The sequence below is a fragment of the Oncorhynchus nerka genome, linkage group LG17 (assembly GCF_034236695.1).
Source record: "Oncorhynchus nerka isolate Pitt River linkage group LG17, Oner_Uvic_2.0, whole genome shotgun sequence".
Lineage (NCBI taxonomy): Eukaryota > Metazoa > Chordata > Actinopteri > Salmoniformes > Salmonidae > Oncorhynchus > Oncorhynchus nerka.
The window spans coordinates 17,801,542-17,821,289 of record NC_088412.1 but is presented as its reverse complement, the minus strand read 5'-3'; the positions used below and the strand labels follow the sequence as shown (position 1 = coordinate 17,821,289).

At 42.1% G+C, this 19,748-nt stretch overlaps 2 protein-coding genes across 3 annotated transcripts; both read right to left on the bottom strand.

The window, feature by feature from the left end:
* Positions 1-1,249: 1,249 nt before the first annotated feature.
* On the bottom strand, positions 1,250-7,607 carry LOC115144808 (troponin I, fast skeletal muscle-like). The gene is made up of 7 exons (XM_029685886.2): positions 7,527-7,607; positions 3,666-3,696; positions 3,519-3,555; positions 3,213-3,341; positions 2,554-2,643; positions 2,263-2,439; positions 1,250-1,519 (listed from the first exon to the last, which is right to left on the bottom strand). Exons 2-7 carry the CDS (start codon positions 3,671-3,673, stop codon positions 1,424-1,426), a joined length of 537 nt encoding a protein of 178 aa, XP_029541746.1. The 5' UTR covers positions 3,674-3,696; positions 7,527-7,607; the 3' UTR covers positions 1,250-1,423.
* A 2,052-nt stretch (positions 7,608-9,659) lies between these two features.
* LOC115145442 (uncharacterized) lies at positions 9,660-19,748 on the bottom strand. Of its 2 annotated transcripts, XM_029686973.2 has the most exons (5): positions 19,545-19,748; positions 18,775-18,872; positions 18,563-18,649; positions 17,597-17,781; positions 9,660-14,133 (listed from the first exon to the last, which is right to left on the bottom strand). In XM_029686973.2, the coding sequence occupies exons 2-5, from the start codon at positions 18,860-18,862 to the stop codon at positions 13,228-13,230; spliced, it is 1,266 nt and encodes a 421-aa protein (XP_029542833.1). In that variant the 5' UTR covers positions 18,863-18,872; positions 19,545-19,748; the 3' UTR covers positions 9,660-13,227. The 2 variants fall into 2 exon arrangements, with proteins under 2 accessions (XP_029542833.1, XP_029542834.1); XM_029686974.2 differs by lacking the exon at positions 19,545-19,748 and having other exon boundaries at positions 18,775-19,538.

Here is a 19,748-nt window from a genome sequence, read left to right as displayed (position 1 = left end):
GTCTGGGTGGGTGTCTGTCCGTGGTGGCGGCTCTGGCACGGGACGTGGACCCCACTCCACCATAGTCCTTGTCCGCCTCTGGCAGCTCCTGGCTGACGGGCGGCTCTGGCAGCTCCTGACTGACGGGCGGCTCTGGCAGCTCCTGACTGACGGGCGGCTCTGGCAGCTCCTGACTGACGGACGGCTCTGGCAGCTCCTGGCTGACGGGCGGCTCTGGCAGCTCCTGACTGACGGGCGGCTCTGGCAGCTCCTGACTGACGGACGGCTCTGGCAGCTCCTGGCTGACGGGCGGCTCTGGCAGCTCCTGACTGACGGACGGCTCTGGCAGCTCCTGGCTGACGGACGGCTCTGGCAGCTCCTGACTGACGGGCGGCTCTGGCAGCTCCTGACTGACGGGCGGCTCTGGCAGCTCCTGGCTGACGGACGGCTCTGGCAGCTCCTGACTGACGGACGGCTCTGGCAGCTCCTGGCTGACGGGCGGCTCTGGCAGCTCCTGACTGACGGGCGGCTCTGGCAGCTCCTGACTGACGGGCGGCTCTGGCAGCTCTTGACTGACGGGCGACTCTGGCAGCTCAGGACAGACGGACAGTTCTGGCAGCTCAGGACAGACGGGAGACTCTGGCAGCGATGGGCATGAGGAAGACTCTGGCAGCACTGGACAGGCGGGAGCACCTGTAGGGAGGAGACGGAGAGACAGCCTGGTGTGGGGGGCTGCCAAAGTGAAACAAATGAAACGGTCCCGTGTGGTAACAAACACTAACACAGAAAAGAATCACCCACAACTCAAAAGTGAAACCAGGCTACCTAAATATGGTTCTCAATCAGAGGCAGCTGTTTATCATTGTCCCTGATTGAGAACCATATTTAGGTAGCCTGGTTTCACTTTTGAGTGGTGGGTGATTATTTTCCGTGCTAGTGTTTGTTACCACATGGGACCGTTTCGTTTGTTTCACTTTGTTATTTTGTATTTTTGTAGTGTTCAGTTTGTCTTATTAAAATGGACACTTACCACGCTACAAATTGGTCCGACCTCTCTTACTCCTCATCAGAAGAAGACGACGATCGTTACAGTAAGGAAATTGTGTTACAATAGATGTTACATTAGGAAAAACAAAAGAAGATAAAAACTGGCAGAAAATATGTTTGTCATATATATTTGAACTAACAAACATAACACATGTTCTAGACTAGAGGTACATTTAGACAAGACAGAGACAAAACATAGATCTGATCACACAGGTACAAGAAATTGTAGCAATCTAAAAAGCATTTATTAACGCACGATTCTGTTCCACTCGAAACATTTAATTGTCCTTTCGTTTTACACACATACACTGGTTCAAATGATACCATAGTGCTCAATAAGAGAAATGTTCAAAAAAGTGAGAGTTTTGTGTTGCTTAGCGGGAAATGATAGACTAAATTAACCCTCGGACTCAAACATCTTCTTCCTCCCGTCCATTCCGGACTTGTCTTCAATGTTCTGACGCCAGTCTCCAACATTACGCAGTTCCTTATCCTGCAATAGCAACATAGTCAAAGGTTCAGGGTTAAAAATTCAGTAAATTATAACCTTGAGATATTTGAGTGCTGAAGCCAAACAACAAGTCGTCATGTCGGAGTGGAGCAGTTGTTTGGCAGTTGTTTGGTTGTTTGTTCAGCAGTTGTTTGTATAACTGTAGATGACCCATGAACCCAATGCTATGAAAATATATCTGACCCTGTATCAGTGGTTTGGCCACTCTATACAACATCAAATCGAACAGCCTTATAACATGGGTGCGCTCTGCTGAGCTTATCTATGTGTGAATTCATTTCAGTATGATGAACCTTAGAATAACAAGGCCTCAGGTTGGACAATAACAATGTCTGCCAATAGCTAATCCCAGACACTCAGAACAAAAATCTTGTGAAATTGATGCTCGATTAAGTCCTGGGGGGAGACGTGTTATAAAATGTACTTTGTACTAAGGAGACTCGTGAAGTCTCTACCCCTCTAAACAGAAACTCTCAGCCAGTTTTGTACAAGTCTATGGGCCAAATGTCCCCTCCCCTTCTGAAATTTGAAATATGCGAGCACCTGCGAAATTGTGATTTATTCAAATGATCAGTGCCTTGCAACAAAGTTGTTAGTCGTCGCATCGTCGCATCGCACAGTCTGTCACCAGATACTACCACCATTTATGTTACGTGCATCTATCCACAAGAGATTACCCAAAGTGACATCTCTACAATATTCTATTTTACTGAACAGTTACCCACCTCCTCTTTGACCTCCTTCTTCACTTGTTTCAGGTTGGATCTCAGATCCATAGACACCTTGTGCTTGGAGCCCAGCAGAGCCTGGAGCATAGCATCAGCAGACATACGCACTTTCCTCAAAGTTGGCTTCTTGAACTTGCCCTTCAAGTCAATAACTTTAATGTTCAAATCTTCAATCTGACCAATGGAAGAAGAGGAGAACAACAACATTGATCTAACTGGCACCACATAATTACTCATGGAATGCATTCCAAGTTTTAGTAGGTGTGAGGTAAAGTGAATACAGTATACCTCCTTAGTGGCTTTGTTCACTTTGCTCTCCAGGTCATATCTCTCCTCATCTATCACGTCAATCTTATGATGCAGCTCTTTCAAGAACTCCTGAGGTGATATCAACAAAAATCAAGCATTAATAATCATCATCATCATTATACCAATAAAACGAATATATACTACCATCACTACTACTGCTGCTACTACTATTGCAACTTCTATTGCTACTACTGCTAGTATTATTACTACTTCTACTACTACTGCTGCTACTACTGCTACTACTGCTTCTGCTACTACTGCTGCTGCTGGTACTACTACTATTACTACTACTACTACTACCACTGCTACTACTACTACTACTACTACTACTACTACTACTACTACTGCTACTACTACTGCAGTACTTCTGCTACTTCTATTAGTGCTACTACTACTGGTACTATGACTACTACAACTAGTACTACTACTACTATTCATAACAATAATCATAATAACAATAGTGAACACTTTATTCAATACATTTGAATACAGTAAATAATGATGTAATCATCTTATATATGAAGGCATATATTTTACATTGATTTGGGGTTTGACCAAATGTTGATTGTTGAGTGAACTACCACTTTAAATTGTGGGATTATGTAGTAATGCTTTGATTGATTGTTTGTTTGGTTTACCTGTAACTGTTGAGTACCCCCTGGCAGGGACAGGGGAGGGCAGTTCTCCGCCATCCATCTTATTCTCTCTTGCTCGTTCTCCTTTGCCTCGTCTTCCAGTAAGCCTTTAGCAATGGAGAGCATCAAGCTCTGGGAGACAATGAGGCATGCAGGTTACACGTGTGAAAAGCCCGGCTATAACAGAATTAGGACATTTCGTGTAAAACATGAACCTTGAGATATTGTATACTTGTGTTTCCCTCTGTTCTCCTTGTATTGATAGTTGTTGACAAGTATCAAATTAAGATCAGATATTTGAGTGTTTACCTTCAGGTAATGCCTCCGACTCGAAGACATCTTTTTCCTGAAGAGATCAAATTATGAAAAGGTGAGAGAAAAAAATCATGTTCATTTTCATGTATTACACATCGACATCAGAGAATATGAGATGTGATCAATGTATAAGTTACTCACTCCGACATCTTGGCGTTTGTTTGATTTCACACTGTTAAAAAAGAGGTCATTATTTCATATACATTTCAAACTAATTAAAAGAAATACATTTACTGCATTGCCAATCGCCTGTCATGTCAGTTAAATATTTTCTTAAGGCTGCAAAAATGTGTCAGATTTACAAATTGCAAGTGGAAAACATATTTATTTTTATGTGTACTTTCTGTTATCAACTGCATGGCTTTGTTTTACAGTGGCAAAGAATAAGAATACAATTCACAACTATGTACATTTATGTGATATATACTGTAACTACAATGGTCAAATGTCAGAACTTTTCACATGTTCTAATGTTGAGTATGTTGATTATCAAACTATCAAATTGTTGATGTATTTTCAATTTCTTTTTCAGACGAACATTGATGTAATTTAGGTGGAGATAATTAGATATTATTTTGTTCACCTAATCTAAACAGATGTACCAATTAATCTCTCCAGGAATCTCTCAAGGAGGATCAATCAGAAGTCATGCTGAGTTTAATCACCATGGAAGTTCCTTATACAGGGCAGTCATGCATAATTGTTCCACTGAGGGGGAACACTATAGCCTACCAACATACGTGAGGGCTGAGGGGAAACACTATAGCCTCCCAACACAAGTGAGGGCCATTTGGCCCTGGAAAAGCAGCAGGGTCTAAATGAGTCTAAGAATATGAAGGCCAGCTGTTGTCCTTGAGTAGCTCCATAATGGAAGGCTGGGAGATTATCAACAACCTGATACCACCTCTGTTGATGCCCAGCCTACCCTCTAGAATATCCCTGAGATGGCAGAGAAGTTACACCATCACATCTGAAATAAGGGCTCATCTGCCTGGAAAAGTCCACTTGATCCAGCACTTCAATAGAGCTTTGACTGTTTAAAGGGGCAATCGGGGATTCAAACATTAATAAAGTGGCCACCCTAACACTGTTTTGGTAAACAGCGGTGGGATGGGGCTGGAGAAATGTAATCACTTTCAAATTCAAAAACAGCTATATATCTTTAATTTAAAAGTTTAAAAAATGGATGTACCAATCACAGATTGCCCTTTTATGGTTAGAAGACCTGTCAAACACCAAAATAAAAGCCTCTGGATAAATCTTTTGAACCTATATCTCTTGTAAAAAATGTATTGTAAATTGATAATCCCAGTGCTTTCATAAAGAATGAGATGTGGCTTTGAATCTTTATCTTTGGCAGATAGTACCATGGACACTGTGTTAAATTGTGTATGTTTAACACAGTGTTAAATTGAACACCTTCTTAGTCATTATACGTGGCCTACCAAAATAGTGTTAAACTAACACTTTTCAAAGTGTTGATAAACTAACACCTCAAGTGTTTAGGGTCCCTAACACTATGGGTATTGCAAATTCCAACTTAAATTATCACTTTATTACAGTTGATGCTTTCTCAGCGTTAGGGAATTAGCACTTATGGTGTTACAGTAACTGTTTTTTGGGTGTTGTTTTAACACTGTAGGCAGGGTGTAAAGTCTTATTTGCATATGTGTTTCCCAGGGTACCTTTCGAGTGAATTTTAGAGGTACCACCCATGACTATGTTTGCTAGTCACATTTCTGTTAAATCTCTGATTGAAAAGCAAGTGGGAGGGGTATTCATTATCATAATTCCTAACAAGCTTTGTTCCAGATTGATTGTTAGCAATAGTTTGTTTTAATATCTGTGTCTGCATGCACATTGATTGATTTATCTTAAACTATATAAAAAATAAATGACTTACATTTTCTAAACTAATCCAATCTGTAAAGGGTTGGATTTATTGCACCCGTTACTGAGATGGTTATTCCAGTTTACATGGTTTAGGTAGTGTTGTTTGTCAAGTCCTTCACCATAGCAATCTGAATGCAGGTTGTGAGTGATAAAATATTCAAATGGTTTGATTTCCTCCATCTGGCTGGATTCCGATAGGAATTACTAATCACTTCACAAAGCAGTGTATTGTGACTTGCAGGTCTGATGTGCAAGGATTTTCATATCACAATGTCGAGGATAACTAAAGGCCTTATGAGATGTATAATATATGGTCATAAAGGGTTTACTTTAAACGTAAACACATTCACTTATGAGGTCATTTCAGGGCTAAATGTTATTGAATGCAACTACCATGAATCTGTCACTTACAAATACAGTCATGGGTAGGTATTGCTTACATTAAATTGAAATCAGTAGTTTATGTGTCGGGGGGCTAGGGTCAGTCTGTTATATCTGGAGTACTTCTCCTGTCTTAAATTCCTGTGTGAATTTAAGTATGCTCTCTATAATTTTTTCTTTCTCTCTCTCGGAGGACCTGAGCCCTAGGACCATGCCTCAGGACTACCTGGCCTGATGACTCATTGCTGTCCCCAGTCCACCTGGCCGTGCTGCTGCTCCAGTTTCAACTGTTCTGCCTGCGGCTATGGAACCCTGACCTGTTCACCGGACATGCTACCTGTCCAAGACCTGCTGTTTTCAACTCTCTAGAGACCGTAGGAGCGGTAGAGATACTCTGAATGATCGGCTATGAAAAGCCAGCTGACATTTACTCCTGAGGTGCTGACCTGTTGCACCCTCGACAACTACTGTGATTATTATTATTTGACCCTGCTGGTCATCTATGAACATTTTAACATCTTGGCCATGTTATGTTATAATCTCCACCCGGCACAGCCAGAAGAGGACTGGCCACCCCTCATAGCCTGGTTCCTCTCTAGGTTCTAGGTTCTGGCCTTTCTAGGGAGATTTTCCTAGCCCCCTTGCTTCTACACCTGCATTGCCTGCTGTTTGGGGTTTTAGGCTGGGTTTCTGTACAGCACTTTGAGATATCAGCTGATGTAAGAAGGGCTTTATAAATACATTTGATTTGAAAGGCATGCTGGAAAATATGCAAACATGGCATCACACCCTACAGTGTTAAAACAACCCCCTCCCCTAAATACTGTAACACTACATGTGTAATTCCCTAACACGGAGAAAGTATAACAGCATCAACTCTAATAAATGGTGTTAGGGAACCAAGTGTTAGTTTTACACTATTTTGGTGGGTCACATATCATTTATACGTGTTACATTTAACACTGTGGGTGTTAAGTTCTGATCTAAAATGTGATGTGTAATGCCACACTTCATTAAACATTGATATAAAATGTAGGATTACAAAGAAAGACACGTTTAGAAACCCTGACAATCACTTCATCACATTACCCTTGCAGGACGAAGGTAACAACTGATATTACCTCAGTGATAGCCTGGTATAATCCTCTATGATCTACTTTATTATCCAATTCGGCAACCTGAGTTAGCTTCTTTATGCCTTCCCATCTCCACAACCAACATAACATCCTCCGGGTTTGAGATTATATTCCAGCCAAATCCTCATCTGTGTTATATAGTGAAAAATAGTTTGCGTTGACACCAAGATAAACACTGGGGGTATCGCATTTCACATCCATCAGTTAAAGGTGTCTAATAATGTCAAACAGCCCACATAAACAGCATCTAGGTCTAGAACAACCTACATTGTCCTTGTATAATGTAGAAAGTGCTGGATAATGTCTCCTTCACAAATGTTTGCATTGTACTTCCATAAAAACCTACACTAATCATCAACGGATTGACAATATCTCATTGAAACTGCATAAAACCAGGCAAAATGCTTTAATAGGCAACACCCACCACAGAAACCACCACATCCAAACAAAGAAGCAATAAGTCCCAAATCCTTAAAAAATAAACCGGCACAAAGTCATTTGAAACTAGATGGACCACTGAATAAATCCAAACAATTCACCAGTAGCACAGAGCAGTCAAGCTAGAGCCGGCTGAAAGAAGAGCAGTTCTCACCTAGGAGCTGAGCAGGAAGAGGAGCGGGACAGATTTTGGAGGAGGGATGGGTGAGACCGCCTAGTGGCTACAGCAGCAGATGGAATCATAAGATGGTATATATTGCAATTCCCAATGGCCAAGGAAATCCCATCTTTCTGTTTATGGAAGTAGATTCATCCACAGACCAATAGGCAAGCACCTGAAATACTATATCTGACTCCCACCTCCTCCATTATAAATAACCTTACTCTGATGATATTGTGATTGTTATGTGATAATTCCTTTAGACAACAGCCTTATTTAGTACAGAAGAAAGTGGTGGTCTGATGCTTCCTTTCTGATGAGTTGCTTGGTTTACTGCTGTGAGTCGGATTGCCACTTTAGCTTCAGAAAGTGTGAAGAACTGAGAGACAGGGCTAGGGTTGTTAGTGCGTTTGATAGGGAGATGACCATTCAGAAAGTGTGAAGAACTGAGAGACAGGGCTAAGGTTGTTAGTGCGTTTGATAGGGAGATGACCATTCAGAAAGTGTGAAGAACTGAGAGACAGGGCTAGGGTTGTTAGTGCGTTTGATAGGGAGATGACCATTCAGAAAGTGTTAAGAACTGAGAGACAGGGCTAGGGTTGTTAGTGCGTTTGATAGGGAGATGACTATTCAGAAAGTGTGAAGAACTGAGAGACAGGGCTAGGGTTGCTAGTGCGTTTGATAGGGAGATGACCATTCAGAAAGTGTGAAGAACTGAGAGACAGGGCTAGGGTTGCTAGTGCGTTTGATAGGGAGATGACCATTCAGAAAGAGTTCTTCAGAGAAGTGGCAGTGTGATACCACCACCACCAGTTTGAGCAGGCTGAAGAAAAGAAAGAGGGAAGTAAAGGTGGCAGCCGGTGTGAGAACGGTCCAGGGAATTTGTTTTGGCTGCACAGTGAAGACTATTCAGGAAGCTGTACATGAAATGACCAATGGACTTGTATAATTAACCAGAAGTAACAACAGCACAGCGCAAGCTACTTTAGAGAATCAGTGAGCAGTTAATGGTGACGTGTTAGAGGAGAATCAATATATACCAGCATCATGCTTTGGCATTTCTTCCAGAACATATCGGGTTGAGGTGCTGGTCACCATAGCACTGAGAAAAAGTGTTATACTAAACAGAAGAATGTTTGTTTTAGTAATAATATGATATGTAATATCTGCCACTGAATATTAATGTTTAATTTAGTGCCATATACAGTATGGTATGATTCATTGTATGACGTTAGCTGAAGAGCTGTTTCTTCCAGACAACCAGACTACATTAAATCTAACACTGTGTTACAATGGGCAAAGGGCTGGAATGATATCAAATGCCCGATCGCATGAAAACGGCTCTTTGCAGACGTCACATCACTAATGGGTTGGACAGGTGGGTAAGTGAATACAGCAGCCTGGGAATGGGGGAGATGGGAGGGGAGAGGCAAACTGTGGGGATATGTAGTACTTAAGGACCAGTGAGAGCCAGAAGAGGGGCAGGGCGATGGAATAAAGGAAGGGAAAGCTGAAGTCGTGCAGGTCATAGAAGTCATGGAGGCTGGTGACAGACAGGCCACAGCAGCAGTGTGTTAGCTCTGTATGTGGAATAAGGCTAATAATACTGTGATGGGGTCAGGGTCAGCAAGCCCCCCCTCACCCTCTGCAGGAATTTCTGATGTTGTCAAGATGTAATTTCTTCACAAATGTGTATGTTTAAAGCTGATTATTTTAAAACTGGAGCCTGGCTCCTTATTCTGCATAGGGGATTTTGTGTGTATGTGTCTCCTCTTCAGAGAGCAGAATAATAGTTTCCTGATGCTCGAAATCAAACCTTGAAGCCCCCATTTTCCTATGATTCTCTACCCTTTCCGCCCTCCCCGAGTGCACTTGTTCACATCAAGACTGATATTGATGTGGGGAATCCAAGATTAGCCTTGTGTAAATTCACTAGACATCAAACGGAAGAAAACGGACACAAATGGGGATGGACTACCTGAACCTGAGCTGATAAGAAACGTATTTTTGTTGCAAAAAGTTTTGCAACATTTGCTATGGTATACACTAATGAATAGAACCCTGAGAACACGAAGACTCAACTTTGTTTACGTTTCTATACAGAATAATCCGGTCAAACAATATACATATGGCAATGATGTAACGTCTTTTTTAATATGTACACCTACCAAAAACTCGACAGGAAATGCTTAGCTTCACATATTCTGGTTTCATATACAGTTCAGTCAAAACATTCTGGGCCATTATACAGTTCACCTGAGAACAAGTTTTAAAACCAAACCAAAGTTGAGAGACGACCCAAAGACACCATCACAAGGGTCAAATAAACCTTCTATAACCGTTTATTTTTTAAATATAGTATATTCACCATGAAAATGTTAAAACATCTGTCTATGGCCTAAATTGTATGGCGTGCAGAAGTGCACAAAATGTTGAATCATCACATCTAGGGTTTAAAAATTCCCAGGTTTTCCAGAAATCCCAGTTGGTAGATTCCAGGAATCAGGTGGAAATACACAGAAAACCCTGAATCCCCCAAAAAGGATTTCTGGAACAACTGGGAATTTTGGGAAAGTTAGGGTCATTCTGTAACCCTGATCACATCATGGATGAATGGTCACAGCCACATTTCGCATAGTACATGAGACTGTGCACTCACTGACCACCAAAACATGTTACAGCAATAACCAATTCACATAACTGTATTCTTTCATAAGATCCTTACGTCATGTATTCCAATTAAAAACATTGACAGCATCAATAGGCAACATTTTAAAGTAGAAAAATGTTTATCAACGCCCAACAACTGCATACAAAGTGTGCAAGTGTCACTGTACAGTCGCACAAGACAAATTCAAGCAAAGGCACCATACTCATGTACTGAAGCTTCCATTCCACCCATACTGGTCACAGAACAACAAACATGTACTACAACCACTGCTGACAAAAATAAGCATTTCTAATATTAAATCTGTCAGATAAAAGTGGTTAATGATCATAATCATACTACAATAACATTGGATCAGTGGCATTTTATGAATATGATAAATTACTGTAGCAAGCCATCTTTTTTTTCTTTCTTTTTTACAGAAATGTAACTATTTTATAAATCATATGAGCCTCTACACAATTCCCTGGAGATAAAGTTTTGCTTTCCAATGTTATGTTAATTTGAGTTGATTTTGCAATTCAGACAGTTCTAAAGGTGGGCAACATTCAACCCTTGTGTTGAGGTAGAGAATGTTAACATTTAGCCTGTTGTGGCTGAAGCAAAATAATGAAACCCTAATCCTAGACGTAGTCACTACTGGTCTGACTACTTCCAAGATAAGTAAAATAATGAAACCCTAATCCTAGAAGTAGTCACTACTGGTCTGACTACTTCCAAGATGAGTAAAATAATGAAACCATAATCCTAGACGTAGTCACTACTGGTCTGACTACTTCCAAGATGAGTAAAATAATGAAACCCTAATCCTAGACGTAGTCACTACTGGTCTGACTACTTCCAAGATAAGTAAAATAATGAAACCCTAATCCTAGAAGTAGTCACTACTGGTCTGACTACTTCCAAGATGAGTAAAATAATGAAACCATAATCCTAGACGTAGTCACTACTGGTCTGACTACTTCCAAGATGAGTAAAATAATGAAACCCTAATCCTAGACGTAGTCACTACTGGTCTGACTACTTCCAAGATGAGTAAAATAATGAAACCCTAATCCTAGACGTAGTCACTACTGGTCTGACTACTTCCAAGATAAGCAAAATAATGAAAACCTAATCCTAGACGTAGTCACTACTGGTCTGACTACTTCCAAGATAAGTAAAATAATTGAAATATTACTTTTGAACAAACTGTCCCTTTAAGGGAAAAATATTGGGACCAAATTAACTGAATCGAACACTAGAGCACAAAGTCTTCAAAACAATAATTGTAAAAATACATTTCCATACCACAGAACAATGACAATAAAAAAGTTAACTGGTGTTGAAATTCATGTCAGCTTACTAATACCCATCAAACTGTGCATTTCTGGAGAACCTTTTTAGGTAGTGCAATAGAATTTCCCGCAGTACAACACTGAATCACCATTCAGTCTGATTTATAATATACGAATACTGACATTCCAGAGAGATAGATACTGACCATCCATTTGCATTGCATACACAACAGCTGAAATTACAAAGCCACAGTTTCCAAGAAGTAGCACAGCAAATGTTTACAACGGTGAGTTAAAGTGATAGGGAACGTCATGTAAGTTAGTTTTCCTCATAGAGGATGATCTATGATAAATCATTGTCTTCCACCTGGTCTTCTGAACCATATTGGAAAATGTCTTGAGGCTACCACATTGTTATGTCTGTCTGTGGCAGGAGGGTCACAGACCAATTGAGGTGTGAGGGAGGGATTTACAACAACAACAACAAAACGGCATCCGTGTGCAAAGTCCCCTGCATGTCGCTGATAAAGTACAGTAATGATCTGCTCCTGTGGTTGGCCGATGTAGATCCAAGAGAGCAGTGACATCCTCCATTATTCACACAGAGCTTTCAGATTAGATCAGCAGTGTTTGCAGCTATATTGGAATGACATCATCATTAGTTCTCCTGAGAACTCCCATTCAAATTCCCCTAAAATAAAAACACAACCACAATAAAACCAAGGTAGCACAGGGCTTATTCAGCCTGAAGTCACCGTCTAGAATGAAACATTTTCCATGTCTAGCAGATGTAAAGAGTAAAACATCTAATCGCTTATGGAGAAACATCACAAAGTCAAATTCACGGGCTCAGAAGAGGACAAATACATCAACTTGCATTTACATTTTCACAAGCATTTTGATGTGTCGCAAGTACATTGAGCTTCAAAAGTATTGGGACTGACATTTGTTGTCGTTTTGGCTCTGTACTCCAGCACTTTGGATTTGAAATGATACGATGACGGAGGTTAAAGTGCAGACTGTCAGCTTTCATTTTAGGGTATTTTCATCCATATCCGGTGAACCGTTAAGAAGGTATGTGCAAAAAGTGCTGTACTAAAAGTATTGGGACAAATTCACTTATATTTGTATTAAACTGGTCAAAAGTGTAGTATTTGGTCCCATATTTCTAGCACGCAAAGATTATCGAGCTTGTGAGACTCTACAAACTTGTTAGAGGCATTTGCTTTGGTGGTGTTTCAGATTATTTTGTGCTCAATAGAAATTAATGGTAAATAATGTGTAGTGTCATTTTGGAGTCACTTATTGTAAATAAGAATAGAATATGGTTTCTAAACACTTCTACAATGGTTCACCAGATATGGATGAAAATACCCTAAAATGAAAGCTGACAGTCTGCACTTTAACCTCAGTCATCGTATCATTTCAAATCCAAAGTGCTGAAGTACAGAGCCAAAACATAAAAAAAGTGTCACTGTCCCAATACTTTAGAAGCTCACTGTTAGTGGCAACATCTCCATATCCAGTTGACTATGACAGAAAGTAAAGCTGCCGTTCAAAAATTGTCCATAGAAAAATATCCATTGAATGCCACGGTTAGATTAGAAAAATAAAGAGGGCCAAACTACAGGGAAAGGGGAGTGGAGGGGGAGGAGTAAAGAGGGCCAAACTACAGGGAAAGGGGAGTGGAGGGGGAGGAGTAAAGAGGGCCAAACTACAGGGAAAGGGGAGTGGAGGGGGAGGAGCCAGGTCAGGTCCAGGCCACTTTCCTTGAGATAGCCTGCTTGAAGCACTCTGGGTCCACGTTGCCTCCAGGCCGCAGAGCTCTCTCCAGGCTCACCAGCACATTCTGGTGACACTCCCTGATGTTAACGGGGTACTTGGCCCTCAGCAGCTCATAAGCCGAGATCAGCCGCATATTCTGCTTCACCATGAGGTACTGGATGATACAGGTCGGAGCCAGGGAGTACCCGTCACGGCAGTGGACCAGCACTCGTTTCCTTTTTTCCGTGGAAGCCTCGATGCACTCGTTGATGTCCTCGAAGCAGTGCTGCTTCAGGGCGGGGCTTCCCTCGCCCAGTGCGTCTGGGACATCACAGATGTCCACCTTGAGGCGGGACCAGCTGTGGCGGGCTCCTCGGGAGCAGGTGCAGGGGATAAGGCTGAGACTTGGGCCGGAGTCCCCTGGCATGCTGCTCATGTCGATGATGCTGTCAATGTTGTTGCGACACAGCGTGCGCCCGTTGTACGCTGCGTTCAGGTTGCCCACGAAGATGTAGTCCGTCACCTTGGAGATGACGGGCTCAGAGTACTGGAAGTGCTCCGGGACGTTCTGTTTGGGCGTGTCTGGGGTGTCTGGTGGACCCGCCCTGCCCACTGACCCCACCCCGGCCGGACCTGTGGCAGCTCTCATGCTGTAGTTACGCAGCTTCTTGGAGCCGGAGCGGGAGGGGGGGTTGGAGTCGGACTCTGAGCTACTGTTCCAGGGAGGGGAAAATAGGGAGAAGCGGCTGGAGGACTTGCTCTTGGTGAGGTTCTCCACAGGGCTGGATAGGCCAGAGCTGGAGGCCGTGGTGGAACCAGAGGCACAAAACAATGAGGCCCTCTCCAGGGAGCCTGTGCTGCTGGCTGCTCCTGCACTGTGGGCCTGCTCCATCTGAAGTGAGACACAAACAACATCAAACACACACACAAAGCATACTGAAGTAGGGCACCATACCAAAAGATAGGACACAGATTTTTTCAAAGAAATTCATTTTGGGATGTCAGCAATACATTAAAATACTAGTAACAATGAGGGGTTGGAAACGAAAAGGTAATTTATTTTAGTGGAACAGAACCAGAACTGACAACAAATGTGATCTACATTGTTCTGGAACAGAGCCATTATTTTTTTAAAGCATGGGAACCGGTTAACGTTATTTAACAATCCGGACATTTTTTTCCAGTCCCACAAAAAAAAAACAAAGCGCCTATGCAAAGCCCTCACCGTCAACTCAGAAACTAATTCCAGTGTCTGCCTGCCAGCTGGAAATCTTTGCCAGTGTGTGTGCATGTGTAGGGTATCTGACCCTTCCCCCGAAGCATAGTCTACTGTAGCTACTGATGTTACAGGCATCATTCAGAAGGTAGGGAAAGATTTTACACTGAACAAAAACATAAAACGCAACCATTTCAAAGATTTTACTGAGTTACAGTACATAAGGAAATCGGTCAATTTAAATAAATGCATTAGGTCCTGATCTAAGGATTTCACATGGCTGGAATACAGGCACTATGCCACCATGGGGCACTGTGTTCACTACGTCATCAGCCAACCGCTCGCCAACACGATGCTATATAGACGCTGTCTGCCATCTTCCCAGTACAGTTGAAACCAGAATTTATCTGTGAAGAGCACACTTCTTTAGTATGCCAGTGGCCATCGAAGGTGAGCATTTTCCCACTGAAGTCGGTTACGACACCCAACTGCAGTCAGGTCACAGTTTCATCAGCTGTCTGGATGGCTGGTTTCAGACGATCCTGCAGGTGAAGAAGCCTGATGTGGAGGTCCATGGCTGGCATGGTTACACGTGGGTTGTGAGGCCAGTTGGACGTACTGACAAATTCTCTAAAACAACATTATGGTAGAGAAATTAAAACTGTATTCTCTGGCAACAGCTCTGGTGGACATTCCTGCAGTCAGCATCCCAATTACACACTCCCTCAAAACGTGAGACATCTCTGGCATTGTGTTGTCTGACAAAACAGCACATTTTAGAGTGGTCTTTTATTGTCCCCAGCACAAGGTGCACCTGCGTGATGTTCATGCTGTTTAATCAGCTTCTTGATATGCCACACCTGTCAGGTGGATGGATTACCTTGGCAACGGAGGTTACCTTGTGGACAAAATTTGAGAGAAATAAGCACTGTGTGTATGGAAATGTTCTGGTATCTTTTATTTCAGCCCATGAAACATGGGACCAACACTTTTCATGTTGGATTTATATTTTTGTTTAGTGTAGAGAACAATGCATTACCTTTTTTAATGCTAGTTAAGGACACTATAGATGTCATGTTTCACATTGGATTTATTATCTACGAAAATGTAAGACGTGTTATTTTATTTCTGGTACAGTGCATTCGGGAAGTATTCAGACCCATTGACTTTTTCCACATCTTGTTACATTACAGCCTTGCTCTAAAATTGATTAAATAATAGTTTTTCCTCCTCAATCTACACACAATACACCATCAATTCAAAGCGGAAACAGGTTGGTGGAAATTTTTGTAAATGTATTACAAATATAAAACAGAAATAACTTATTTACATAAGTATTCAGACCCTTTGCCGTGAGACTCAAAATTGAGCTCAGGTCCATCCTGTTTCTACTGATCATCCTTGAGATGTTTCTACAACTTGGGAGTCCACCTGAGGTAAATTCAATTGATTGGATATAATTTGGAAAGGCACACACCTGTCTATATAAGGTCCATCAATTGTCAGAGCAAAAACCAAGCCATGAGGTCGCAGGAATTGTCCGTAGAGATCAGAGACAGGATTGTGTCGAGGCACAGATCTGGGGAAGTGTACCAAAACATGTCTGCAGCATTGAAAGTCGCCAAGAACACAGTGTCCTCCATCATTCTGAAATGGAAGACGTTTGGAACCACCAAGACTCTTCTAGGAGCTGGCCGCCAAACTGAGCAATCGGGGGAGAAGGGCCTTGGTCAGGGAGGTGACCAACAACCCGATGGTCACTGACAGAGCTCTAGAGTTACTCTGTGGAGATGGATGTCCTTCTGAAAAGGTTATCCCACCTCTGCAGCACTCCACCAATCAGGCCTTTATCGTAGAGTCGCCAGACAGAAGACACTCCTCAGCAAAAGGCAGGACAGTCCTCTTGCAGTTTGTCAAAAGGCAAAGAAATTACTCAAGATGCTCTGGTCCAAGATGGAACTCTTTGGCCTGAATGCCAAACGTCACGTCTGGAGGAAACCTTCCACTCTCCCTACAGTGAAGCATGGTGGTGGCAGCATCATGCTGTGGGGTTGTTTTTCAGTGGCAGGAACTGGGAGACTAGTCATGATCGAGGGAAAGATGAACAGAGCAAAGCACAGAGAGATCCTTGATGAAAACCTTGCCCCAGAGTGCTCAGGACCTCAGACTGAGGTGAAGATTCACCTTCCAACAGGACAACAACCCTAAGCACACAGCCAAGACAATGCTGGAGTGGCTTCGGGACAAGTCTCTGAATGTCTTTGAGTGGCCCGGACATTAACCCGATCCAACAGAGAACTGAAAATAGCTGTGCAGAGACGCTCTCCATCTAACCTGACAGAGCTCAAGAGGATCTGCAGAGAAGAATGGAAGTAACTCCCCACATACAGGTGTGCGAAGCTTGCAGCGTCATACCCAAGAAGACCCCAGGCTGTAATCGCTGCTAAAGGTGCTTCAACAAAGTACTGACTAAAGGGTCTGAATACTTATGTAAATGTGATATTATTTTCATTGTTTATATTAAATTGCAAAAATGTATAAACAACTATTTTGCTTTGTCATTATGGGGTATTGTGTATAGATTGATAAGGGGAAAAAACTATTGACACATTTTTAGAATAAGGCTGTAACATAACAAAATGTGGAAAAAGTCAAGGGGTCTGAATACTTCCCGATTGCACTATAGCTAGCTTTTTAGCTAGCTCTGGTCTAGCTCTCAAAAAACTCATAATCAAGTGCTAGCTCTGGTCCAACGTTAGTTAAGCCAACTCTGAAGTTCAAAGACATTCCAATGTCAGTCACATGTCATACCCTTCGCTACACTTGTCTGTCCAATGCATGTACGTACATAGCTTGCCAGCTCCATAGCAAGCAGCTCTATTCATTGGTGAAGTAATTTGATTTCAGCGGTTTAAAAGGGAACAAAAACGATAAACAGTTTATTTTTTGGTGTTCGAACTGGTTCAGAACTTTATTTTGCTAGTCGAAACAGTGGAACGGAAAGAAAGAAATTGTGGTTCTGGGCAAAGAATTTTGGTTCCAACCCCTGGTTACAATGCAAGTACTACAACCACTCACATAGCTAACAGTAGTCACTGATGGGGAAACCCACCAGTATAGGCCTAGTAGACAGACATACCTGGGCTTTGAGATTGTTCTTCCACTCTTGGGTCTCCAGAGCTTTGAAGCGGCCATTGCTATCTGAGGAGACGGAGAGGCAGAGGGGCCGGTGGGCCCTTGGGACAAGCTGGGGGGTGAGGGCAACAGGGACAGGCCGAGGCTCGTGGTGCTCATTCCTACTCATCATCAAATTTGGACAGGAGCCTGAATTACATATACAGGTAGGAAAATATCCAGAGATTAGGCCTTGCCAAGTTCTATAACTTTGCTGTAATAATGTTTCTTGAACTTGTATTTTTTCCCACCTTTATTTAACCAGGTAGGCAAGTTGAGAACAAGTTCTCATTTACAATTTTAATTAAAACTACGAGAAAGGCCTCAACAGCATAGTGCCTCATACAAGCAAAAGGATAGTCACAGTGCCACATCTGTGGTTTTATAAATAGCTCAACCACTGTGAATGTTGCCATTTCTGTTCTATTTCTGTTCTACTAGTACTGGGTTTCCCAAACTCGATCCTGGTCCCCTCTCCAGGTAAACATTTTGGTTTTCCCCCTAGCACTGCACAGCTGATTCAAATATCCAACTCATCATCAAGCTTTGATTATTTGAAGCAGCTGTGTAGCGCTCGGGCAAAAACCAAACTGTTTACCCGGGGAGGGGGCCAGGATCGAGTTTGGGAAACCCTGTACTAGAAAATGGAGCCTTTCATATTAGACCAATTGTTGCTTGCTGAGGGGCTAAACATTAACACTGAGATATCCCTGATTGACAAAGGCAGTGTGAATATTTACCTGTGTTACAATGTAATTAGTTATGATAAGAATGAACCCTCTGTACATGCTGTAGCTAATGCATAGTGCTAAAACAGATTATCAAAAACCCAACCCCAACATTTAGGATGCAGTGCTCAAAAAAATAGTCAACATTGAAATATTACCAGGATAAAAAAGGGCACTAGGTTTCAGGACAAATATTTTCTTACCAGTGGCACATTCTGAGCGACTGATGGACTGGATCTGTAAACTATGTTGAAGTCTAAATGTGTTGTGAAGATGCTTCACAATCATGCCTGTGAATGAAAGAACATTTATATTTTCAGTTCTGTATTTTCATTTACCATTCATTCATACACGATGACTTGTTAAGCAACATTGTTTTATGTGTACATTACTGCAACCCATAAAGAACAAGTACCTGTCTTGCCATTTTGTTTGGGAAATACTTTTCTATCCAACAATTTAGGTGATATTAGGCATTTGTTCCATTTTTCCACGGTTTCCATTTTCTGCCTCCTGATGAACAAGACAGACAGATTAATTGAGGATTCTGATGATCAACATGGGTTTCAACATTTTCCAAAGCTATCCGATATCTGTGTTGATAATGGCTGCTGACAATCTGTAACCATCAATCAACACAGCCTAAGTAACTAAATATATCAATTGTCATAGTAGAGAATCTCCCTCTGCCGCCGGAGAACTGAAATGAATGATGAGGAGTAGCAGCAGAGAGAGCATTCAAAGAGTCCGACATCTAACGCTAATCTGACTCATGTTGTGGTGGTGGCCGTCGGCTCGCTGCTGTTTTTACCAGCCAGTTAATCAGCTAGCGGTAGGATTCCTGGGGACGTGTGCCAAGCCGTGCATTGACTAACCGAGCCTAATCAAATCATTTTTAGCATAGCATATTTCTGCTAAATTAATGTATTGCATTATAATATTGCTGCCTGCTATGGTATGCCGTATGCACACAGCTTGCTAACGTTAGTTAGCTAGCTACTGTTAGCAAATTTAGCTAGCCAGAAAAGGTTGGTGCAGTGTCGCTGTTTAATGAATGCTTGCCAATCAGCAAAAGACACACACACAATAAATGCGCATTCGAAATAATGTAGACAAACAGTACACTATTGCATAGATGTCCATACAACAAGAATGAAATGGATAGAAATTCCAGATAGCACAAACCCCCATCCACTCGCTCTTTGCAGCTCTCAGCTGAATGAACAGTACGGAAGCTCACGTAGACAAATCACCTCAATAACGAGATTAGGAATTCTACTGAGGTGTAATCATTATGCCGATTCTGTTGCAAAACGTTTCGTCTGTTATTTTTTTGCAAAAACCGTCCATTCCAAGAGGAAAAGGCCAACGAGAGTTCCTATTGGACAA